Below are 20,165 nucleotides of genomic sequence, written 5' to 3'. Positions count from 1 at the left end.
GCCAATGAGGCTAAGGGATCCTTTTTCAGACTACTGTACTTGCTTTCTGTTGTATGGCTTTTTAAAGTTTTCCCCAGGTTTGGGTTGAGAGAATTCTCCCCCCCCCCTCCAATTGCTTAGGGCAATAACCAACCTTCACAACCTTCATATTCAATCCCACACCCTTTCTCCATGACTGGACTCTTCTTTCTCTCCCCCTTCCTCCTCTGTATTGCTACAGCTTGCTTCCCACCCCACCTCACTCAGCTTGTTATCTCTTTTGCCCACCCTTCGAAATCCTACACTCATCAGCCTAGGGACAAAATGGGTCTGGTAGCCATGACAATAGATTGTTTGCAGTTGCACCAATGATGCCCTCTTGTGTTGTGTATCTGCATAGGCATGATACCAACCATCTTGGGAAGGTTCAAGCTCTTACTCAGTGGTGGCAAAATTACGAGGGACATAGAACTGGGCTGTAAAATGATCAAGGATAAAACCGGCACATCTGCTAGAGTCAGATAATGCAGGGGTGAAACTCATATAAAAGCTTCTTGCTTCATCTGACCTGGCACCCAGAAGCTAACACAACCTTGTTCCCTAAAGACACAACTTTGGATGGGTAACTTATGCACTCCAGAACCATGTAGCCTAAAACAGAATGTTGTTTTTCCAGGCATTTTCCTAGATAATGTGGCAGGCGTACAAAACATAAGCTCTCCAACCAACTGTGAAACACAAATGCCAGAATTAATCACTTAATGCCCTTTGCATTAGGATAAAGTATGTGGTTTAAAATACAACAGAGCACTTTTAAATGAGGAACTGCTGAATGCTGGGGGAAAAAGAAGAGCAATCTCCTGCATCCCAGTAATAAATGAAAAAGGAAGCTTAACTTGTAAAGATTCACAGAACTGATGAGAATAATAATGGCTAGGAGCTTAATAATGTTCCCAGATCGGAGGGGTTTCCAAAAAGGGAAAGCAAATTAATAAAACTCAATTAAATCAGTCTTGGCAAAAGTGGACCTCTATAAGGAAGACGCTGTACACAGCTAGCTATCTCAGTAACTAAATAAATATCCATAGTTTGTCTTCTCTACAGTGCTCCTTACCCCCTTACCCCCATGTGCAAAAATTCACTTATTTACTAGGGACCAAACCATGCATGTGGAGAAACAGCAAAATTCTGTCAAAACTTTTTGGGTTCTGCAGCATTTATTTATTTATTTATTTATTATATTTATACTCACCTTTGTTCTTCAGAAAAACTGTAGGCAGCATACATGGGATTAGATTGTGTGATGGTCTGCCATTCACACACTACCCAGACTTCATCAACATTTCTGTATTGGTGGGACTCTTAATTTCTAGGACTCCAGTGTGCTTTATAGATGCATTTTCTTTCTCAAGCATGCAGGTTGCTTTTATTATTAAATGAAAGACAATGAAAAACAAATGGGTATGCAAAATCTCAGAACAATCTGCACCAGTAATTTCTGAGATGCATGTGGAAAAGTAGGCCTACTTTCCTGTAACTGTAGTATATATTTTTTAATGAAACTAACGAGACTTTATCAATGGCTTTAGGAGATAGCCTGGCACTGATATGGAGGCAAGATTTCAAATTTACAGTGTTTGTGCAATGGTGGTGAGGTTACAAACTTTGCATCTTGCTAAATAAAAGGAAAGCAAAGTTCCTTTCCTCTGTTTTAACAGCTGTGTCAAAGAGATGATCAGCATCCAAGTATTTATTTTCCAACTTTATGTGCCTAATGAACAGCTGGCTCTGCACTGATTATGGAACATACAAAACAGGTAGAAGCAAAACCTTTTATTTTGCACAGACAAGAAAACAGGCCTTTCACCTGCCCTGTATTACTGAATCTGCTCACCTCCTTTAACTGGAGCTTACACCACAGTTCTGGAAAATGGACTGCCAGTTTTGCAATGTGACATGTGAGAGAAATGGATGGAAGAAGATTGTGCCAGCAATATACACTGGTAGCTTAGAAGATGTTCCCTCAGTCTAAATGCAATAAATTGAGTTTGATGGATAATGCCCCCCCTTTAAACCCACAGACTGGCTTTTCTAAGCAAACAAAATCCATCCTCCATTTTTATTACTTTTTCATATCACGTCATGGTACTTGTCACTCAACTGGATCTCACGTCTGTAAGATAACTTCATATAATGTAATAGTGTGGATCAACACCAGAGAGGTTATTTCCACCCCACCCCTAAAATGATAGGAAGTCCAGGAGTGAACAAGTGAAATAGGTTAGCATGCAGTCAGTTCTCTTTAGTTTCTTGTATGAGAGTTTTGATAGAGTAAGAGGTGCGCCACAGGATGAGATGAAGGACAATCCTTACAAAATCACAATGTGGCTATAACAACAACCTTTATTAAAACTGCTGCCAGTGGCACAAAGTACAGTTTTTAAAAAAATCACAATTCTCCACAACCCATGAGATTCTGATGAACTTCCATCCCTGTTTTAATTAAATCTACAGTCCCCAACTGTGTGTAAGTGGATTTCATCTTTCAGTAATTTCTTTTCAAGAGGTTAGTGGCTAGGGCCTATAGCATGCCCAGAGAGTGAAATCCTTCACTGGACATGATGATCTGCATTTGTAACCCCCTGCAGCTTAGTTTGAGGAGTTCTAGCAGCACGCTGGTCCATATGTATGTAGTATAACACATTCTTTCTGCTATTTATTTCTCCAGAGGGGCATAATTCAGGAGCTTCTCAATCAGATCCACGTGGGCAAGCAGCATTCGCCGACAGCAATATCTCTTCAGACCCAGAGCATCCAAAGCATCACTAAGAACAAACAAAAAGCAGGTGTGTTTGAAAGAAAAGCAGCATGCTGAAACCTGATCCCAGCCAAATAAAGGGAAAAGCCTTGTCCATGAGATAGAAGAGGAACTATATTACTGTTGTTGTTGTTGTTGTTACAATTTATATTCCTCCCCAAAGATGATAGGGTGGCAGGCACAGTGATAATAAAACATTTTTAAAAAACTAAAACAATTTCAAAATATTCTAAAAATAATAAAATATAGTCCATAGAAGCAAGGTGATTGACTGTGGTAGGCGGCTGAACCCCCACTCCCCAATGATCAGACAAATAGGATTACTATTTATTTTTCATTTCATAACATTTATATACGGTTTGATTTTAGAAAATGCTATCCTCAGAGCCATTTACAAGACTGCTGCTGTACTCAAGTTACTGTTCTCTAAGTTTCACTTTGATAATCTGCTAGTTTTTAGTTTTTTAATTCATTATGACTATAAACACATTTTAACAATACTGAATGTGACAGGCTTAACTTTATTATTTGCCCATTAAACAAGCAGATGTAAAAGTGTGCTTGAAAAGTACACAACTTCCATCATAGCCTGCCTGCCTTGAGTTTCTCTTTAAGAACAGTTATTGGATCCCTAAGATGAAATCTCAGCCATCTGTCTCTTAATTAAGGTCTACCTAGCCACAGACTTTCCCCCCTTATGTTCCAAGAAAACAAAAGGCCTGGAGGGAAACCCACAAGCTTGTATGTCTGTGGACTAGTTTATGTTAGTCTTGTAACAAAGCATCAAATGCACAGAACATCGTTTCTGCCAGTATTGGGCTCCTGAAGGAGCTTCGTTCTCCCAAAGACATATAAACAAACCATTACCTGAAAACACATTTAGTATTAGCTTACTTTTACGCCATGCCTGTGCTCTGCGATTCACTGTGCTCCCCATCACAAACACTTCTGGCTTCTAGCAATCTTCAGGAGCCCTTCCTAACTTTCCTCTCTCCCATCCATACAATAAGTGCTGTTTTCACCACAAACCCAGGATGAGTGAATATGCATAGTAGGGGAAGCAGGATTACAGTAGATGGTCCACCCCAATCTAAGTATTATTTGTCGTCGTTACTACTACTACTACTACTACTACCACTACTACTTTTTAGGAATCACCTTATACCCAAATGTCTCCTTCAGCAAAGAAGTTAGCAAACACCGGAAGGCTTTGGAAGCACTCTCAAACAACAGATGTCCATTTTGACACATTCTGTAGGTCCAATATAAAGTCTTCCTACACACATATATTTCGAACGCTGCAGTAGCAGCAGGACTGGAGGAACAAAAGCAGTTTGGTAAGAGACCATGAAGTAGGCATGGCTAGTCTAAGTCAGGCTATTGGTCCTCCTAGCCTAGTACTGTCTACACCACCAGCAGGTCTTTAATGTTTTCAGACCTGGGAGCCACCTTTAACCTGGCATCATATAACATTCACAATTATTTGCAGCTACAAAGGAAGAATTGGGATCACTCCCAATTTTTAATTTCAAGCACCATATATATATGGAGGGTGGGTGGGTTCCTTTTTCTGCAGCTAGGCAGGGCAACAAAGGTGCCAAATTTAAGAAGTGCCAAATTGAAGCAGAGGCTGGAAAAGAAGAATTGGCTAGAAACTTAGTTTACTCCCAATTCTACCTCTGGAATTTGGCTCTGTGCCTTCACCAGTCATGATGGACAGGTGAATGTGTGCCCCCTGCATCACCTTACCAGCCAAATGGGGAGGTCTGGCAGGATTAGTATGCTGGTGGGCCAGAGGTTTCCCAGTGCTGCTCTAATGAATGTGATAAATGATCAGCGAGGGGACAGTAAGTTGGGTGACTGTTTTAGACAGGTTCTTTCTTATTAGTGCCCAGTTAACTCCAAGTTCAGGCTTTGCTATCTATCCTCTACCTTAAAAGATACAGCTTCTCTGGTGTCTAACCTGACCGATTAGGTCAGCATTAGTTTCTGTTCCATTGGGGTTTTCAATGGAGACTGACGAGCTAAGATTAGCAATGGCTGGGCAGTTGACCCTCTGATGTAGCAACACATTCAAAAAGAAGTTGAGTTTTTCCAAGTGTTATTAATGTACATTTTGACATGTAATAAAGTAATAAATTTCCCATTTAAGAATTTAAATTTCCCATTTAAGAATTTTGCTCATGATTTATGCTAGGGTGGTGGTATGGGCAAACCAAGTTCTCATTCCCATTATGGGCCTACTAGAGTAATTAACATTCAGTTTGAGATGTGAGGTGCTCACAGATCAAGTAGGTAGAAGTCATAAAATAGAAGCAGAAAGCTGATGAGCATAATAAGACAGTGCCTCTTGAACTTAAGAGGCCTCCAGCACACACACTAGATTTCCACATAGGATAAAATCTTCAGTACAGTGTATGACCTCAGAAATTATTCAAATAATGGTAACAACATAAATCACCCTGTCAAATATTTTAATAGAGGCTCAATCAGTTTCATGTTTATTTTATTTTTAGAACTTAGGCTGCAATCCTAAACAGTAGGGTTTACTTCCAAGTAGACATACATAAGATTGTGCTGTTAACCTTCCCAAAATTGCAGAAACGTTTGACACTACAAAATACTTAAAATAAGCCCCCACACCTTGATTGTTATCAACCCATGGTGTAGTTTTTAAAACTCTGAATGTGGAATATTTTTAGCTAAACTAATCAGCAGAACTGAATAGATTTTTGAATATTTTTACCACCTCCAATATTCTAAATAACTTTCTGAAGAAACTCAATGTAAGAGGAAAAACAGCATTTCCAAATTCTGCAAAATCTCTGCATCCTCAGACAAGTAAATTATTCCCTTTAGCTGACCCATTTTTGCTACAAGAAATGATTTTAATAATATCTGACATATAGATCTGCCCTCAAAATTGTGAGTAGGCACTGAGCTAACAGACAGCTTTGCTGCAAGGGAGAAACTCAAATATGTATTGTCTACCCACTTGGTCAATGTAAAATCATACAATAAATTGCAAGAGAATCTGATTTATGCCCAAGGCATAATTCAGGTGCATTTATCATGCAAATATTGTACTAAAGTACTACTTAATCTCAAATTCTAGATCCATAAATTCCAATTCTGTATTTGCAATGGAAAATCAATTGCTAGCAGAATGGCTATGATTAACTACAACCAGAAACAATGCTGCAAAGGTAAGAAAAATGATGGATACAGCAACAACGAAGAATTATATATGAGACATCTCTAGACACTAGCTAGTCAAGAAAGAAAGCCTTTCTTCATCCTTTCCTTCTATATGTTTTTGATTTTATATTATCTAGATGTTTAATTCATATTTGGAAAATAGTGTTACACAGGTCTCAGAAGCTGAATTATGTAGCACCCATAAGTGAAGCATGTACTAGCATTTTTCTTAAAACACATGAGCTCTTAAAACAAGGTTAATAGGTAGAAATCTGCCACAGCACTTGATACTTTGTGATTTTTAAAATCAAGCAAGTATTCCTTATGCTTTTCTATATAATTCATGCATTTGAAACTACCATGTTGAAAGAAAGGCTCTGAATGAGCTGGAACCACTGTTCAGATAACATATTACATGTGTTATACTCTATTTTTAGCAGCATCAGCGACACAGTAGAAATAAAGAAGCTTCTTTGTTCTAGTATACAAAACATATTTTCATATCATCAAATTTAAACCAAGTGTTCATATCATGCAGCTCACAGAAACCTGTACACCTTTTAAGAGCTAATTGGTATTCTAAAAAAATCAGATACTATTTAAAATGCCCTAAAATAGAATTTCAGTTCCTTTTAAAAGTGTCTAACTCCTGTAACCACAGGGGGGAAAGAAGCGTGACAGCAGAAAGTTTAGGTACTTTCTAAGATTAGCCTTTAATTAATTATAGGATCTTAGATGTTCTAAGTTCTCAAGAGTTCTGAAGACTCAGCAAGACATGGGGCCTGTCATTTCATACTACTCAAGAGAAACAGAATTGTTTTCTGAAAAATGGAACCATGGCTACAATCCTATATGTACCTGGGAATAAGCCTATGGAACTATGGAAGCAAGGATAGGACCGTACTGTTAACAGAAATGCAAGAGAGTTATGTTTGTGCAAAACATTACACTGAAATACAGTGGTACCTCAGGTTACAGACGCTAACCCAGAAATAGTACCTTGGGTTAAGAACTTTGCTTCAGGATGAGAACAGAAATCGCGGCACGGCGCCACAGCAGTAGAGGGAGGCCCCATTAGCTAAAGTGGTACCTCAGGTTAAGAACGGACCTCCAGAACGAATTAATTTCTTAGCCCGAGGCACCACTGTACAAAAGATGGGCAACACTACCTTCTGTTCATTGATTTGTTTGCCATGTCAGATGGTAATGCTTAATCAGAGCACTAGAGGATGCTTGAATATAAATGCTGAAACAGTGTCAGTTCTTGCAGCTCTACCTGTGTGGGAGAGATTGAAATGCTCCAATTGTGTTCGACATTCACTTCTCACTTTGTCAGTAAGTTTTATATGTGGGAAAGTGCTTTCACTTAAAGTTCAGGAATGTAAGACTGAGGTCAACCAAATGATTTTTTTCTAAATCAACCTAAGAACTTTCACTTGAATTTCATACCCTGTTTCCCCAAAAATAAGACAGTGTCTTATATTAATTTTTGCTCCCAAAGATGTGATAGGTCTTATTTTCAGGGAATGTCTTAATTTTCCACGAAGAAGAATACGGTACACATTTATTGTTGAACAAAAAACAAAAACAAAAAGGAAATTTATTACCTGTATACGGTACAAAGCCTTACAGTAGCTTTGGGGGCCTTATATTCCGGGGTGGCTTTATTATTGGGGAGGCCTTATATTCGGCGGAGGCCTTATATTACAGCAAGAGGCAAAACTGGAAGTAGGTCTTATTTTCGGGGGATGTCTTAATTTCGGGGAAGCAGGGTAGTTAGGCAAAGGAAATTCAAGTTTATACAATCCAACTTAAATATGCAAATCAAGCATGTTTATGGAAGTTTTTCCAATTTTCATAATTCATTTCAAGTGCAGCAAGGGATTCGTTTAATCTGAGTACAACCTTCTACATTGAGCCATATCTGAGAAAAAGCAAAGCAAAGCAAAGGGGGGGGGGGGTTTAAAATGTCTCCAATGTTAGCTCCTCAGTACTGTAGCTACATTTCCCCCATGGAACTCTGAAAAGCCTCCTCAAGAAAATCAGGCAATCTCAATTATTTGTAGGTAACTTGCTAAGTTCACTACCCTTGGAGTTAGCCCCACTGAATTCATTGGACTAAGTTTTGAGTAGACAGGACTAGGATTGCACTTTAAAATATCCCTGAGTTTATGCTTTCATTATTAATATGGTTCTATATGATGTAATTATTATTTATAAAAATTGGACCTACACTTCATAAAACATGAGCACAGGATAAAGAGTGTTATACATACCTTTTTGTGAATGATCCCTAGACTACTGCAAAATGTTAATGGATACTTTTCTCAAAACAGTTGTGAAAACACAAGTGTGTGAAGCAGAGTCCTTACCCTTCTGTATACTCAGCTTGCAGAAGACCAAGATATGCCTCCCATTTGTTTCCAACGATTTTGCCGCAAGTGAAGCATCTCACTGGTATGATCATTTTACACCTAGGGAAACATTAAAAACAGGAAATTTAAACAGTCGCATGATTTGCTGTATCTAAAACTAATACCAAGCAGTCTAACCAAGGCATTTAAACTGCATTAGTTCCAAAGGCAAAGGTAAGTGGGTGTGGACCTGGTCAGTGTCTGAAAGTAGGAGCACTGGAGCCCTCTTTCTGGTGTTCAGCCTGAACTGGTCAGGGCAAAAAGCGTGTACAGGGCAGAGGCATGCACACTGGCCCCACCCACATTGTCCCCACACAAGCTGGCTCTACCACTTAACCTTCTTGTGTTGAGCTTCCTGAAGGGGCTTTAAAATATTTTTCTTCCTGCTCAGTGTGGGAAGGCTGGGGTTTGAACCAACAAGCTGGGGATGTTGTGGGGCAGCACCAGCATGCATGCCCTAGGCTCCTAATGCACTTTTTGTTCTTGCATGCTTAGTCTGGACATCTGAAGCGGACTCCTGAGAGCCCTATGCAATCGGGACAAAGTGTGTATTCAACACAAATCTTAGTACAATTCTGAATATGTGCTCTTACATATGCTAAGGCTGCAGTCCTATGCACACTTATCTGAAGTCTCATAACAAATCAAGTTATTTAATGTATGACTTGAATGTATTTAATTCCAAGAACCTTAATGGTTTTGAAGAAAACCAACACTGGCTATAGATGCTGGTTGGCAAACCAATATCCTTTCTTCAAAATGTTGTCAGCGCTTTGACCTAAGTATATGTTTGCATTTCACCTTTGTATAAGACAGCAGTTTTGATAGGAATTTCACTGAGTCTAGCTTAATCTGGGCTGGCTATGAATTAATATTTTTAAGTTTTATTGAAGCACAGTAGCCATTACTGATAACTCAAAGTTACTGATTGCCATTAAGAGTAATCATTTTTCAAATAACTAATAATTTGATAGCTCAGCCAGTTCTCTTTTGCCTTTAAACTGAAGAGCATTATTCCAATAATTTAAGACCCATTTACCTCTAAGCAAAAAGGTGAATAAAGATTAAACTGCAGTTAACTGAAGAAGTGTGCATGCACACGAAAGCTTATACCAAGAACAAATTTAAAGGTAAAGGACCCCTGACAGTTAAGTCCAGTTGCGAACGACTCTGGGATTGTGACGCTCATCTCACTTTACTGGCCGAGGGAGCCGGCGTTTGTCCGCAGACAGTTTTTCTGGCTCATGTGGCCAGCATGACTAAGCCACTTCTGGTGAAATCAGAGCAGCCCACGGAAATGCCGCTTACCTTCCTGCCGGAGTGGTACCTATTTATCTACTTGCACTTTTTGGCGTGCTTTCAAACTGCTAGGTTAGCAGGAGCTGGGACTGAGCAACGGGAGCTCACCCTATCGCGGGGATTCAAACAGCCAACCATCTGATTGGCAAGCCCAAGACTCAGTGGTTTAGACCACAGCGCCACCCGCATCCCCAAGAACAAATTTAGTTGGTTTCTAAGGTACTACTGGACAATTATATATATATATATATATATATATATATATTGACTGCAGTTGACTGCTTTTTACAATGCAAAATAAATATTAGAGGCGCTCCTTATCCACCCCTTGGTTTGAGTCGGGCAGCATGCATGACTGGGTCCCTCCATGGGCATAGCTGGGGGGGGGCAGGGAGGGGCAGCTGCCCTTCCCAAATCAATAAAATTCAATAAAAATACATAGCAAACTGAGGTTCTGTCCCCCCAACATAAGACCCACCCCCCTAGCAAACATGCTGGCTATGTCCATGGGCCCCACCTATGCTAGTTTGGATGCTGGAGAAACCAAGGAGCTTGCTGGGTGGCCACCAGCCAAATCAGCCTCTCAGCCCAGTGCCAACTTGCCTCGTGGGATTATCGTGAAGATGAAATACTGCAACTCAAGCTGCAATCCTATGCGCAGACACTTGGGTGCGCGTCTCACAGCAAGCAACGAGATCCAGAGGAACAGCTTTGTTTGGAATGTCACAACAAACGCAAGTAAGACTCTTGTGGCACCAGAAAGACAACCATATAACTTGTGGCATAAACTTTAGTGAACTACTTGGTAAGAATGAATGGTGGCTCCAAACGGCGAACTCATATATCACAATACAGTAAATGTGTTAAGTGTTCAAGGCACCACGAGGCTCTTGCTTGAAATCAACTCGTCATCCTCTTGTTCTCCTTAACTCTCCAAGTAAACATGGCCAAGCCCTCGCCCGCCCCAGGTTTCGCCAATACTTTAAAGCTATATAAAGAGGGGCGGGTGGCTTCCGTCCTTGCCCACATCAGAGTGGCTGGCCGGGATCGGTGGCCCCGAGCAAGATGTAAATATGGTACTACAGAAACTGGAGGAAGGGGCAGAGGAGAAACCGCCCGCGTTCACAGAAACCGGTCTGAGCCTTCGGAAGCGATTTAATCCCGCTCCTCACTCTTTCCTCCTTCAGAATGAAAAGGTAACGCATCATTATTTATTAGCATTACCGTTATGTTAACAGTAGCAGCGGCGGCGGCCAAAGCGCAGGAAAGTCGTGACTGCTCCGAGATCCCTTTCCTTCTCTTACTACGAGCGTTTTTGAAGAGGGGGGAGGACTGGGAAAAGGCGACAAAGGGAAACCCGAACTAAAGCAGGAGGCTCGGCGGACCAACTGACCTACCTAACGGACACTCGCCGCGTCCCGCGCGCACCGTTGCCGCCGTTACCAGCTTTGCAAATCGCCACGCCCCCTCCTCGCCGGGCGCTACTAATCCACGCAATGGGGGGGGAGAACTGTTTTCACACTTCCGCAGCAGTACGCTACAGTGAGCAAGTTAAGAGACAACCGCGGGAGATTTCCGCGCAGATCAGCACGCCCCGTGGAGGGCTGGGGACAGCGCCCTCTTCTTTTTCGCTCTATTCTTAATCCGGCCCCTCTCCGAGGGTGAGGAATGGTACGGTCCGAGCGGTACGGCGTCGCGGTTGGCTCAAGAAAGTTGCGTTCGGCGAGGGCATTCGCGTTTCTCGTGCGCCCTGAGTGGCAGCTGGGGCGTTCGGATTGCAGAGCGCTGAGTCTGGGCAGCGGGAGCAGCTTGAGCTCGCAGCTTCATTGGAGCAAGTGGCGGCGGAGCGTCAGGTACTCCTTTGCATTCGTGTTTCTTTTCGCGCTGTTCTGCAGGCACTTGTTGCTAGAGTTTTTTTTATTTCTTTCTCCAAGCGAGAGTTTTAGAAAAAGAAGGCTGATTTTTCTGTCTTCCGTACATTGAGTTGTGCTGTTGGCTGCAAAAGTGCAACTGGTGGTGTTGCAGTAGTTCAGCCCCGTCAAGTTTTTCCTTGCTGATGGGAGCTATAAAACGGGAAAAGATAAGGTGGGGAGAGGAAAACGGTGTTTCCCTCCGCTCCAAATCTAAATCAGGCTGCTGGTGCCTTGCAGAGGAACACAGCTGCTCTGGTGTTATGCTACTTGTGGCGATTTCTTTCTCTCTTTTTTGCGCTGCCAAAACCCACTCAAGTTAGTGGAGATTTGCAGTATGTGCTTGGGAGAAAATGCCTGGATGGCTGTTTCCAAATGGTGATCGCAATCTCGGTGATGTTTCTACGGAAAGCACGAGAGAGAACTTTAAATGGAAACACGCTGGCAGGAGTTTTCCTTTATATTTTTAAAAATCCCTTCATTTTGGAGAGCCTAGGAGAAATAGCAACAACCGCTCTTGGACATTCAATCCAGCCAGACTTTCCCTAATGCCGCTGCCCCGGAGCTCGCTCTCCTTCGGAAATGAAAAACGCTCCCCCCCCCGTCCCCAGCAAGGAGAGCATCTTTCTCCTTCCTCTCGGGTGTTAACTTGATGGATCCGTGGGTCGCTGGTGTCACGCGAAAACTTGCCCAATATATATATATATAAATAATATGCGGGGAGTAGCTGCTCTCCAAACCTTTGGGAGGCGGGACCTACAACAGTCCTGTTTTTTTCCCCGCTGGAAAACAAACCTCTCTGTGCGTCTCGCGCCCCAGTTCTTCGCACATCGGTAGCCCGATCCAGTGCACGTTTACTCTGAAATAAATTCCAGATCACGGGTGACAGTGATAGGTTTACTTCCCTTTGAAAGTGCGTAGGCTTTGCAGCCTGAGCAAACCATATCAACGTTTATCTTGCATGCCATAATCCCCCCCCCCTTCGCTCCCCCTCCGGCATTTCTAGGTAGTGGTATATGGTGGTCGGTAGAGCCACATCCTGGTACGCCGTCAGCCCCATGCACACTTATTGGCGGGTGAACCCATGGAATTGAGCGTGACCTCATCCTCCGGAGTAAACAATTACAGGTTACTATTTACTATTTTTATTTGTATTTTGTGTGCCACCCTTCTCCAAGGAGCTCAGGGTGGGGTGGCGTATGCCGCTCTTATTTTCAAAACAGTCCCGCGAGGGAGATTTTGGGCTGAGAGATGTTGACTGACTCAAGGTCCCCCCTTGATGGGTGAGTGGAGAGGTGAGCTGGGGTCTCCTTGGTAAACCTCGTGAAAGGAGGACTATTTGCCATAGCGCAGATTTTTCGGGGGGGGGGCGGGTGGCAACATTTCATGCAGATTTTACAGTGGAATTTCTCCCTGTGAAGGAGAAATAAATGTGAATGCAGTTGGAGTTAATAATGGGGCTTCTCTACACTATGGTTTGAGAAGTGTGGGCCTAGTACAACTTTCTATGCAGTCTTCTGTTTGGCTGAGGTGAACAGGTGTGGTCTGTTTGACTTTTCTAGAGTACAGTAACTTTGGCTTCTCTCCTGCCACTGGTGCCGAATTAAATTTTAGAGTCTCCTTTAAAAGGGTGAGATTTATTCACAACTGTATTTAAGAACAAACTGTTCCCGCTTCAGGGGGATTAGCATGTGGTGTTTGCAGGATTGTATCCAATGGCAACATTTTATTTGGGGAAAGAGTTATAAATCATGGGGGTGGGGAGTTTGAGGCAGAAGAGCAAATGAATAGGATACCAGAGTTTGCAAGCTGTAAGGCTCTGTGTCCTTCCACAAGCTATTGCTATGTCTTCAGGCAAAAGACCAAGAGAGATGCTATCAGATTTCTTGATCTCTCCCAGTTGTGTCTCTGAGTATGTTTGGCATTTGAATCGAGTGGGATTGTTATTATTGGTCCTCATTCTGCAAATATTTATCCAACGCTGTGCGTCATGTAGATGTTTACTTCAGAGTAAGTTTCCTTGAACTCCCTGCAACTTACTTTTGAGCAAACACTTGGAAGATTGGGTTCTATCACTTTCTTACCACAGACTTTCTTTGAGAGATGTGCCATTTCCTGAGAGGAAAGGGAAGGTGGTGGTTGAGGTTTTTGGTGGGAGAATGGAATTGTGTCCTGGGAAGATTAAGTCTTACTGGGAGAGGTAGACCAAGGGAATGCAATACATTCTGGCATCTGAGGCAGACCCTAAATTGATGCCTTCCTCCCTGCCAGGGAAGAAGGGGTGAGGAAAGATCTAAATCAGGAGCAAGGTGAGGAAAGGAAGTTCAACACCGGGCTCTGTTGTCCAAGAGGATTCTGCCACCTGAGGCAGTTGTCTCACCTTGCCTCTTGGTTGGGCCGGCCCTGAGGGAACTATCCCTTATAGCAACAGTAGCTAGCCTGTTGCTCTCCAGACATTGCTGGATTCCAACTCCTCTCAACCCTAGCTAGCATGGCCTCTATTTGGGGATGATGGGAGTTGTAGTTCAGCAACATCTGTTAGCTACTTCTGCACTACCACCAGGAAGACACCATGGTGGCTTATGGGAATTGTATTGGATGGGGTGAGGGGCAAGAGTCAAGGTCTTTCACCTTAGGCTAGCTTGCTTAAGCTATAACTTTTACAGCTAGTGGGGGGGGCAAGATCTGTATATCCCCCCCATCCAAAGTGCACTGGAGGCTATTCATTCAGCAGGAGGAAAGAGTCTTCCAACATCACCTCCTCACAAGGATGAGTTTGTTTGTGTGAAGGGCTGTAATAATAATAATAATTATTATTATTATTATTTATACCCTGCCCATCTGGCTGGGCCTCCCTAGACACTCTGGGCGGTTTCCAAAAGAGTATTAAAATACTGTGATACATCAAACATTAAAAGCATCCCTAAACAGGGCTGCCTTCAGATGTCTTCTAAAAGTCTGGTAGTTGTTGTTCTCTTTGACATCTAGTGGGAGGGCGTTCCACAGGGAGGGTGCCACTACCGAGAAGGCCCTCTGCCTGGTTCCCTGTAACTTGGCTTCTCGCAGTGAGGGAACCGCCAGAAGGCCCTCGGTGCTGGACCTCAGTGTCCAGGTAGAACGGGGGGTGGGGTGGAGACGCTCCTTCAGGTATACTGGACCGAGGCCGTTTAGGGCTTTAAAGGTCAGCACCAACACTTTGAATTGTGCTCGGAAACGTACTGAGAGCCAATGTAGGTCTTTCAAGACCGGTGTTATATGGTCTCGGCGGCTGCTCCCAGTCACCAGTCTGGCTGCTGCATTCTGGATTAGTTGTAGTTTCCGGGTCACCTTCAAAGGTAGCCCCACGTAGAGCGCATTGCAGTAGTCCAAGCGGGAGATAACCAGAGCATGCACCACTCTGGCGAGGCAGCCCGCAGGCAGATAGGAGTGGGTGATTTTTCACATAAGACTTTGTATCCCATTGCTTTGCCCAGCCAAGCCCAGCCTGCTATACAGTGGACATGAATATATACTGGTGATGCTTGGGGAATCAAAGTATGTGTTGACCATGTGCCCTTTCGCATTACTGCGGACATAATTTCCTGGGACCTCCGTTTGGCCTCTGTAGAAAACAGGATGCTGGACAGGACTTTGCTCTGTTTCACCAGCGTTGTTCTTATTTTCTTACAGCTTGTCTGTCACAGCAAAAGCAAGTCTTGTGGCACCTTAAAAGATTCAATAAATTATGGGTGACACAGCTTTGGTGGACAAGTTTGATGCATAACAAGTTATCCTTAGTTGGCAGATTTGGGTATAGGTCAGGCATGGGGCACTTGTGGCTCTCCAGATGTTGTGGGATTCCATCTCCCATCAGCCCCAGCCTGCATGGCCACTGGTAATCAGGAATGATAGGAGTTATAATCCAGCAGCATCTGGAGGGGCGCAGATGCCCCATCCCTGGTACAGAGGAAAACAAACAAGTAAGACTGTGACAATCCTTTATATACAAGCTCCTCCTTTCACTTCTAATAACTATGTAGTCAAAAATGGCATAATCCGCATCAAAAGACATTGGCAGGTTTTGGGGAACCCTAAGAGTTGTAGAAGTACAATTTAAAAAATCCTAAAAGTGTGGGGAGAGGGAGAGGACATGCACTAGTGTGGACTGAGCATGCTTCGTGGCCAGAGAACACAGAGTGTCTTTTGGGGGAAAGAAAATGTGGTGGGTTGGAATGGAGTATTCAGACAGTCATTCTCCCCAGAATACTCTATTCCAGCCCACCCAGTTTTCTCCCCCCCAAAAAAAAACCCACTCTGTGTTCTCTGGCCCCTGAACATGCTCAGTTCCCACTGGTGCATGTCTGCTTATGTCCTCCTCCCACCACACACATTTTTAGGATTTTTTGTATTTCTGCAACTTTGGGTGTGAATGGTGCCATTTTTTATTTTATTTTTTTGCTACATGATCATTCGTTGCTGTTATTACGATTTACTCTTGGGTAATTCTGGAGTTCCTGTGAATAACCAACCTCCTACCTTAACTGCTCATCTTGTCACTTTTAATCCAGTGGTGATATAGATAGGGAAAGGCCCTGACTCATTCCAAGTTCTTTCATTCATTTCTTCCGCCTTTGATTTATTTCTTGACTGTGTGTGTGTGTAGTGGGAGGCAATCAAGTAAACATAATCTATGTAGTTTGCGGAGGCTGTAGATCAGAGGGAGAGAAGCCAATATTTTGCTGAGAGACCAGCTGCCTTTGGCCTTCCCTCAATGGTCACTTAGCAGCAGCAGCAGCAGCAGCAGCAGCAGCAGCAGCAGCCATTCCTTCAGGCTACCTGAACTGTTTCTTTCCCAGCTGGTCCTCATAAGAACTGTAACTTTAAGAATTGGTATATGAGCTTGCTTGATACCTCCCTTTCTATCCCTTTCCCTTTCTGAGTGATATATTTTAGATTGTTTGTAAGCAGCTCTGGGCGCAAGTCTGAAGGGGCAGGGTAGAAATGCTTTAAATAAATGAAAGGCCTGCAAATAACCAGGAAAAATGTGTCTCACCTCCCCCCCTTTCCCCCCTTTCTTTCTGGGTGTTTACATCTCTAAGTTTGTTATTTTAAGTTGGACATTGATGAAGTTGGACACTGACTGTGCATCATGGACCTTTTAAAACTTACTGAAGTTGGATTGAAACTAGGGTGATTGTTTGTCCTACATTACTGAGACAGTTCTTGTGTTTGAAGGGCTGTTTGGTCCAAGTTCCATTTAAAGATTAAGAACCTTAAGAAAGGAGATCAAGGGGGCCATTGAAATTGCCCAGCAGTGGTTAGCACCTGGACAGCAGTCTGAGCAGGTGCACAGGTCACCTGGTGAGATGTGTTGTTTCTCTATGTAGTTTCCCCCCTCTAAATTTGCATCTATGCATAGTCATTAGTCTGCACATTTTAAGCAAATTGTGCCATCTTGTCTCTTTTGGGAATGCATTTCATCTCTTTTGGTGATATATGACTTCCTGAAGCTGGTGTTGCACATTAGAAATAAAGATGGAGTGATTCTCAAATTGGATCATATGCAGATTGCTGCATTCCCCCTAAAAATCAGTAATGCTATGTGGTCATTGATCAGGGTGTTGTTGTCCCATGTTTGTGGCTATCATGCACCATCGCTTTGTGCTTGGACAGTGGCTTGCTGTTGGATCAGATTCATTTATTATTGGCAAAGCCAATAATCTTTCAAGAAATCGAAGGAGAGCCAGCATTAAAGTGATAGCATGTAAAGTTCCAGGGTCCAATAGCTGTTTTTGTCATCCTGAGCAGAAGGAGTTAGGCACAATGCGTCTCTTTCAAAATGCAGATTCTCCAGTAATCCCTTATTCATGGGATAGCTGCAATGCTTATCTCAGCATGAAGTGTGCATTAGGAACAAACCAGGGGGAAAATAAGAGAAGTTAAATGAGAAATATGTGTGGGTACTACTGATGTTCAGTAGTTCACTAAAATTACCAGTGGGATAGGGACAAGAGAGTAAAGAAAGGCATAAAAAACCTAACCGTAGCTCCTCCTATGTTGGTCTGTTGCATTTCTTAATTGCAGATTCATTAGAATCAGATTCATTTTGATTATGTGTGGTATTGCATTAAGAGTGCAATCCTATACACTTACATAAGTGTGAATAGGATTGCAGCCTTGATGAACTATCATTGGATTAAATTTGCATGGATTTACTTCCAGGTGGACATCCAAAGATCTCCATATGGATTGTAAGTGGTCTGTCGTTCTCAATTTGATGAAAGCTTTTCAACTTTGAAGCAATATGACAAGCAAGTGACGGTTTAAAACATGGCATGAAGTGTTTTTAAAGCAAGGTTGGCCAGTAAGTCCCATGGGCTACATCTGGTCCCCAACTTAATTTTATTTCCCTTGACAAAATGTCCTATTGTGTTTTGGTGCAGATGTAGTGCTGTAAAACACTTGCCAGTAGTTTTGCTCATAAAGAAGATTGTTTTCAGGGGTTGAGTGTGAGAGAGATTCCACATTTCCCCCTTGGATTTTCAGTGTAATGCCCCATAACTGTGGAACTCTTACTGCTAGATTGCATTGACTGTGTTATAGATCCTGACTTCTCAACTTCTAACAGCAGAAATGAAGGCAGGGGAGCTTTTGCCAGCTGTTTCTCTTTGTGTCAGAGAAGTTTCACAGGCTAAATTTATGCATATTGGACTGCTGTTAGAAGCAGAGAAAAGGACCAGTAAGAAACAGAAGAAAACAAGCTGGCATCTGAATAGGAAAGGAGGTGGTGGGTTGTGCTGCAAAATTTGCTTCTATTATCTGGAGCGCTGCTGGGAGCGAGCAGCCCCCAAGAGTGCAGAAGTTGACTGGCCCTGGCCTGTTCTAAAGAAACATGCTTTGCAAGTGAAATTAACACATTTTAAAATGGGCACTGAAATTAGCTGCACATTAAACCTGAGTGCCTCCTTGAGGTCAGATCTTAACCATTATTCATGTTGTTGGTAAGTAATACACATACCCATTAACATTCAAGACTTGCATGCACCACCAGGTCTTGATTCATTTCCTTGTGTCTAGTCGCTCTAGTTAATGTTGTGCTATTGTATTGATAAAAAGGTCTCGCAGTACCTAGGGCAAATGTCTGGAAATAAAGATTTCTCATCTTTCTTTCTTTTGTACTTTAGAAGTTGGAACAAGCAAGCCAAGAAAACCCCTTGCTGTGCACCATAGCAAAAGATTAGTCATGCTCCCACAAAACACAAACTACTCAACTTTCTATCCTATTTCCTGTGAGATGCAGAGAGAGGGCCCACATTGACTTCAAAGCCCCAATACACTGATGTGGCTGGATGTAAGCATGCAGAGCATCATCTCCAGTCCTAGGTGGCTACTTCCATTGATTTTAATGGAACTTGTTTCCACATTAGTGTTAGTGTAACAAAACAGTAACATGGCCATGTTCTGCCCCAGCTGGTCTCCAGGATATAGGAGAGCAGTCAACAGTTGTAGTACCTCTTCGTTTACCAACTGATGTGGTAGAACCACATTCAGGCAAGCCCTGGTCAGAGCCTTGCCTAGAGTAGAGTGGAGCTGTTGTTTCAGAGGCCTTCTGAAGATTGGCTCAGCTAGTCTTGCCGTTGGCCCCTCCATCTCCAGTGAACTGTTTGCATCTTTAAAGGGCTGGTGCCTTGTTCTGCAGGCTCCTGTGGCCCTGGGAATCAGTCTTCTGAATCTCAAAGAGTTCTGCAAAGCCATGTGTTATAGGCTGGAAAGACCTGGTAGGAGAGATGTGGAGAGTCCTTGTTAGTGCCAGCACCAAGGGTCAGCATGGTCAGATATCTGTTGAGAGCCTTCACCCTGGCAAGGGACCCACTGATAAGAGCCCCATGGCAGTGAGGAGGGAGACTCACAGAGAGTATCTTGCCCAAAGGCCTTGCAGAATGTGGATGCAATATAGCTTGTCATCTAGGTCATCCTGTGGTGGGGTGTCAGCATTTGGCTGAGGAAAGTAGAGAGCATACTTGCATAGATATTAATTGGATGAATATAGCTGAATGAGCAAAAACACAAAACTCAAATATAGATAGATAGATAGATAGATAGATAGAGAGAGACGCGGGTGGCGCTGTGGTCTAAACCACTGATCCTAGGGCTTGCCGATCGGAAGGTCGGCGGAACGTCGGCTCCCTCGGCCAGTAAAGCGAGATGAGTGCCGCAACCCCAGAGTCGTTCAAGAATGGACTGAACTGTCAGGGGTCCTTTACCGATATAGATATAGATATAGATATAGATATAGATATAGATATAGATATAGATATAGATATAGATACATATGGACTACTTGGGGTGGGGAGGAGGGGCAAGATGCAACTCAAATAAAAAGGGCAATAAATAAAGAAATAAAGCACAGGTGCAGAATTGATATTTTAATTCCCAGAATACAGCTCCCATCACCCTTTATGATTTGCTGTGTTGGCTGGGGGCTGGTGGGAACTGTAGTCCAACAAAACATCTGAAGTGCACCACATTCCACATTGAAGATATTGCTCTAACAGCTACCGTATTTTT

General features: G+C 42.9%; 2 protein-coding genes across 9 annotated transcripts in view; one reads left to right on the top strand and one right to left on the bottom strand.

The window, feature by feature from the left end:
* Positions 1 to 2,362: 2,362 nt before the first annotated feature.
* POLR2L (RNA polymerase II, I and III subunit L) lies at positions 2,363 to 11,294 on the bottom strand. Of its 3 annotated transcripts, none has more exons than XM_079985328.1 (3): positions 11,106 to 11,294; positions 8,368 to 8,469; positions 2,363 to 2,804 (listed from the first exon to the last, which is right to left on the bottom strand). In XM_079985328.1, exons 2-3 carry the CDS (start codon positions 8,460 to 8,462, stop codon positions 2,696 to 2,698), a joined length of 204 nt encoding a protein of 67 aa, XP_079841454.1. In that variant the 5' UTR covers positions 8,463 to 8,469; positions 11,106 to 11,294; the 3' UTR covers positions 2,363 to 2,695. The 3 variants fall into 3 exon arrangements, with proteins under 3 accessions (XP_079841454.1, XP_079841455.1, XP_079841453.1); XM_079985329.1 differs by having other exon boundaries at positions 11,121 to 11,144; XM_079985327.1 differs by lacking the exon at positions 11,106 to 11,294 and adding an exon at positions 10,933 to 11,099.
* Positions 11,295 to 11,425: 131 nt separating this feature from the next.
* The window catches only part of TSPAN4 (tetraspanin 4), a 519,577-nt gene continuing 510,837 nt past the window's right edge, over positions 11,426 to 20,165 (top strand). For 2 of the 6 annotated variants that reach the window (XM_079985200.1, XM_079985195.1), the window contains exon 1: positions 11,426 to 11,561. The gene's annotated coding sequence lies outside the window, so the exon portion shown is untranslated. Of the gene's footprint in view, positions 11,562 to 12,657; positions 12,747 to 20,165 lie in introns of those variants that run through there. The other 4 variants (XM_079985199.1, XM_079985201.1, XM_079985196.1 and 1 more) reach the window with 4 other exon arrangements.

Source organism: Podarcis cretensis, assembly GCF_951804945.1.
Source record: "Podarcis cretensis genome assembly, chromosome: 1".
Taxonomy (NCBI): Eukaryota; Metazoa; Chordata; class Lepidosauria; order Squamata; family Lacertidae; genus Podarcis; species Podarcis cretensis.
The sequence above is the reverse complement of the archived record's forward strand: the minus strand, read 5'-3'. Positions and strand labels throughout refer to the sequence as shown.

What these genes read in the sequence shown, in the direction of transcription:
- POLR2L (XM_079985328.1), bottom strand. Translation starts at nt 8,462, where the DNA reads ATGATCATACCAGTGAGATGCTTCACTTGCGGCAAAATCGTTGGAAAC. An exon ending in CAAGCTGAGTATACAGAAGG is followed by an intron (nt 2,805 to 8,367) that starts GTAAGGACTCTG and finishes GTTTGTTCTTAG; the next exon opens with TGATGCTTTGGATGCTCTGG.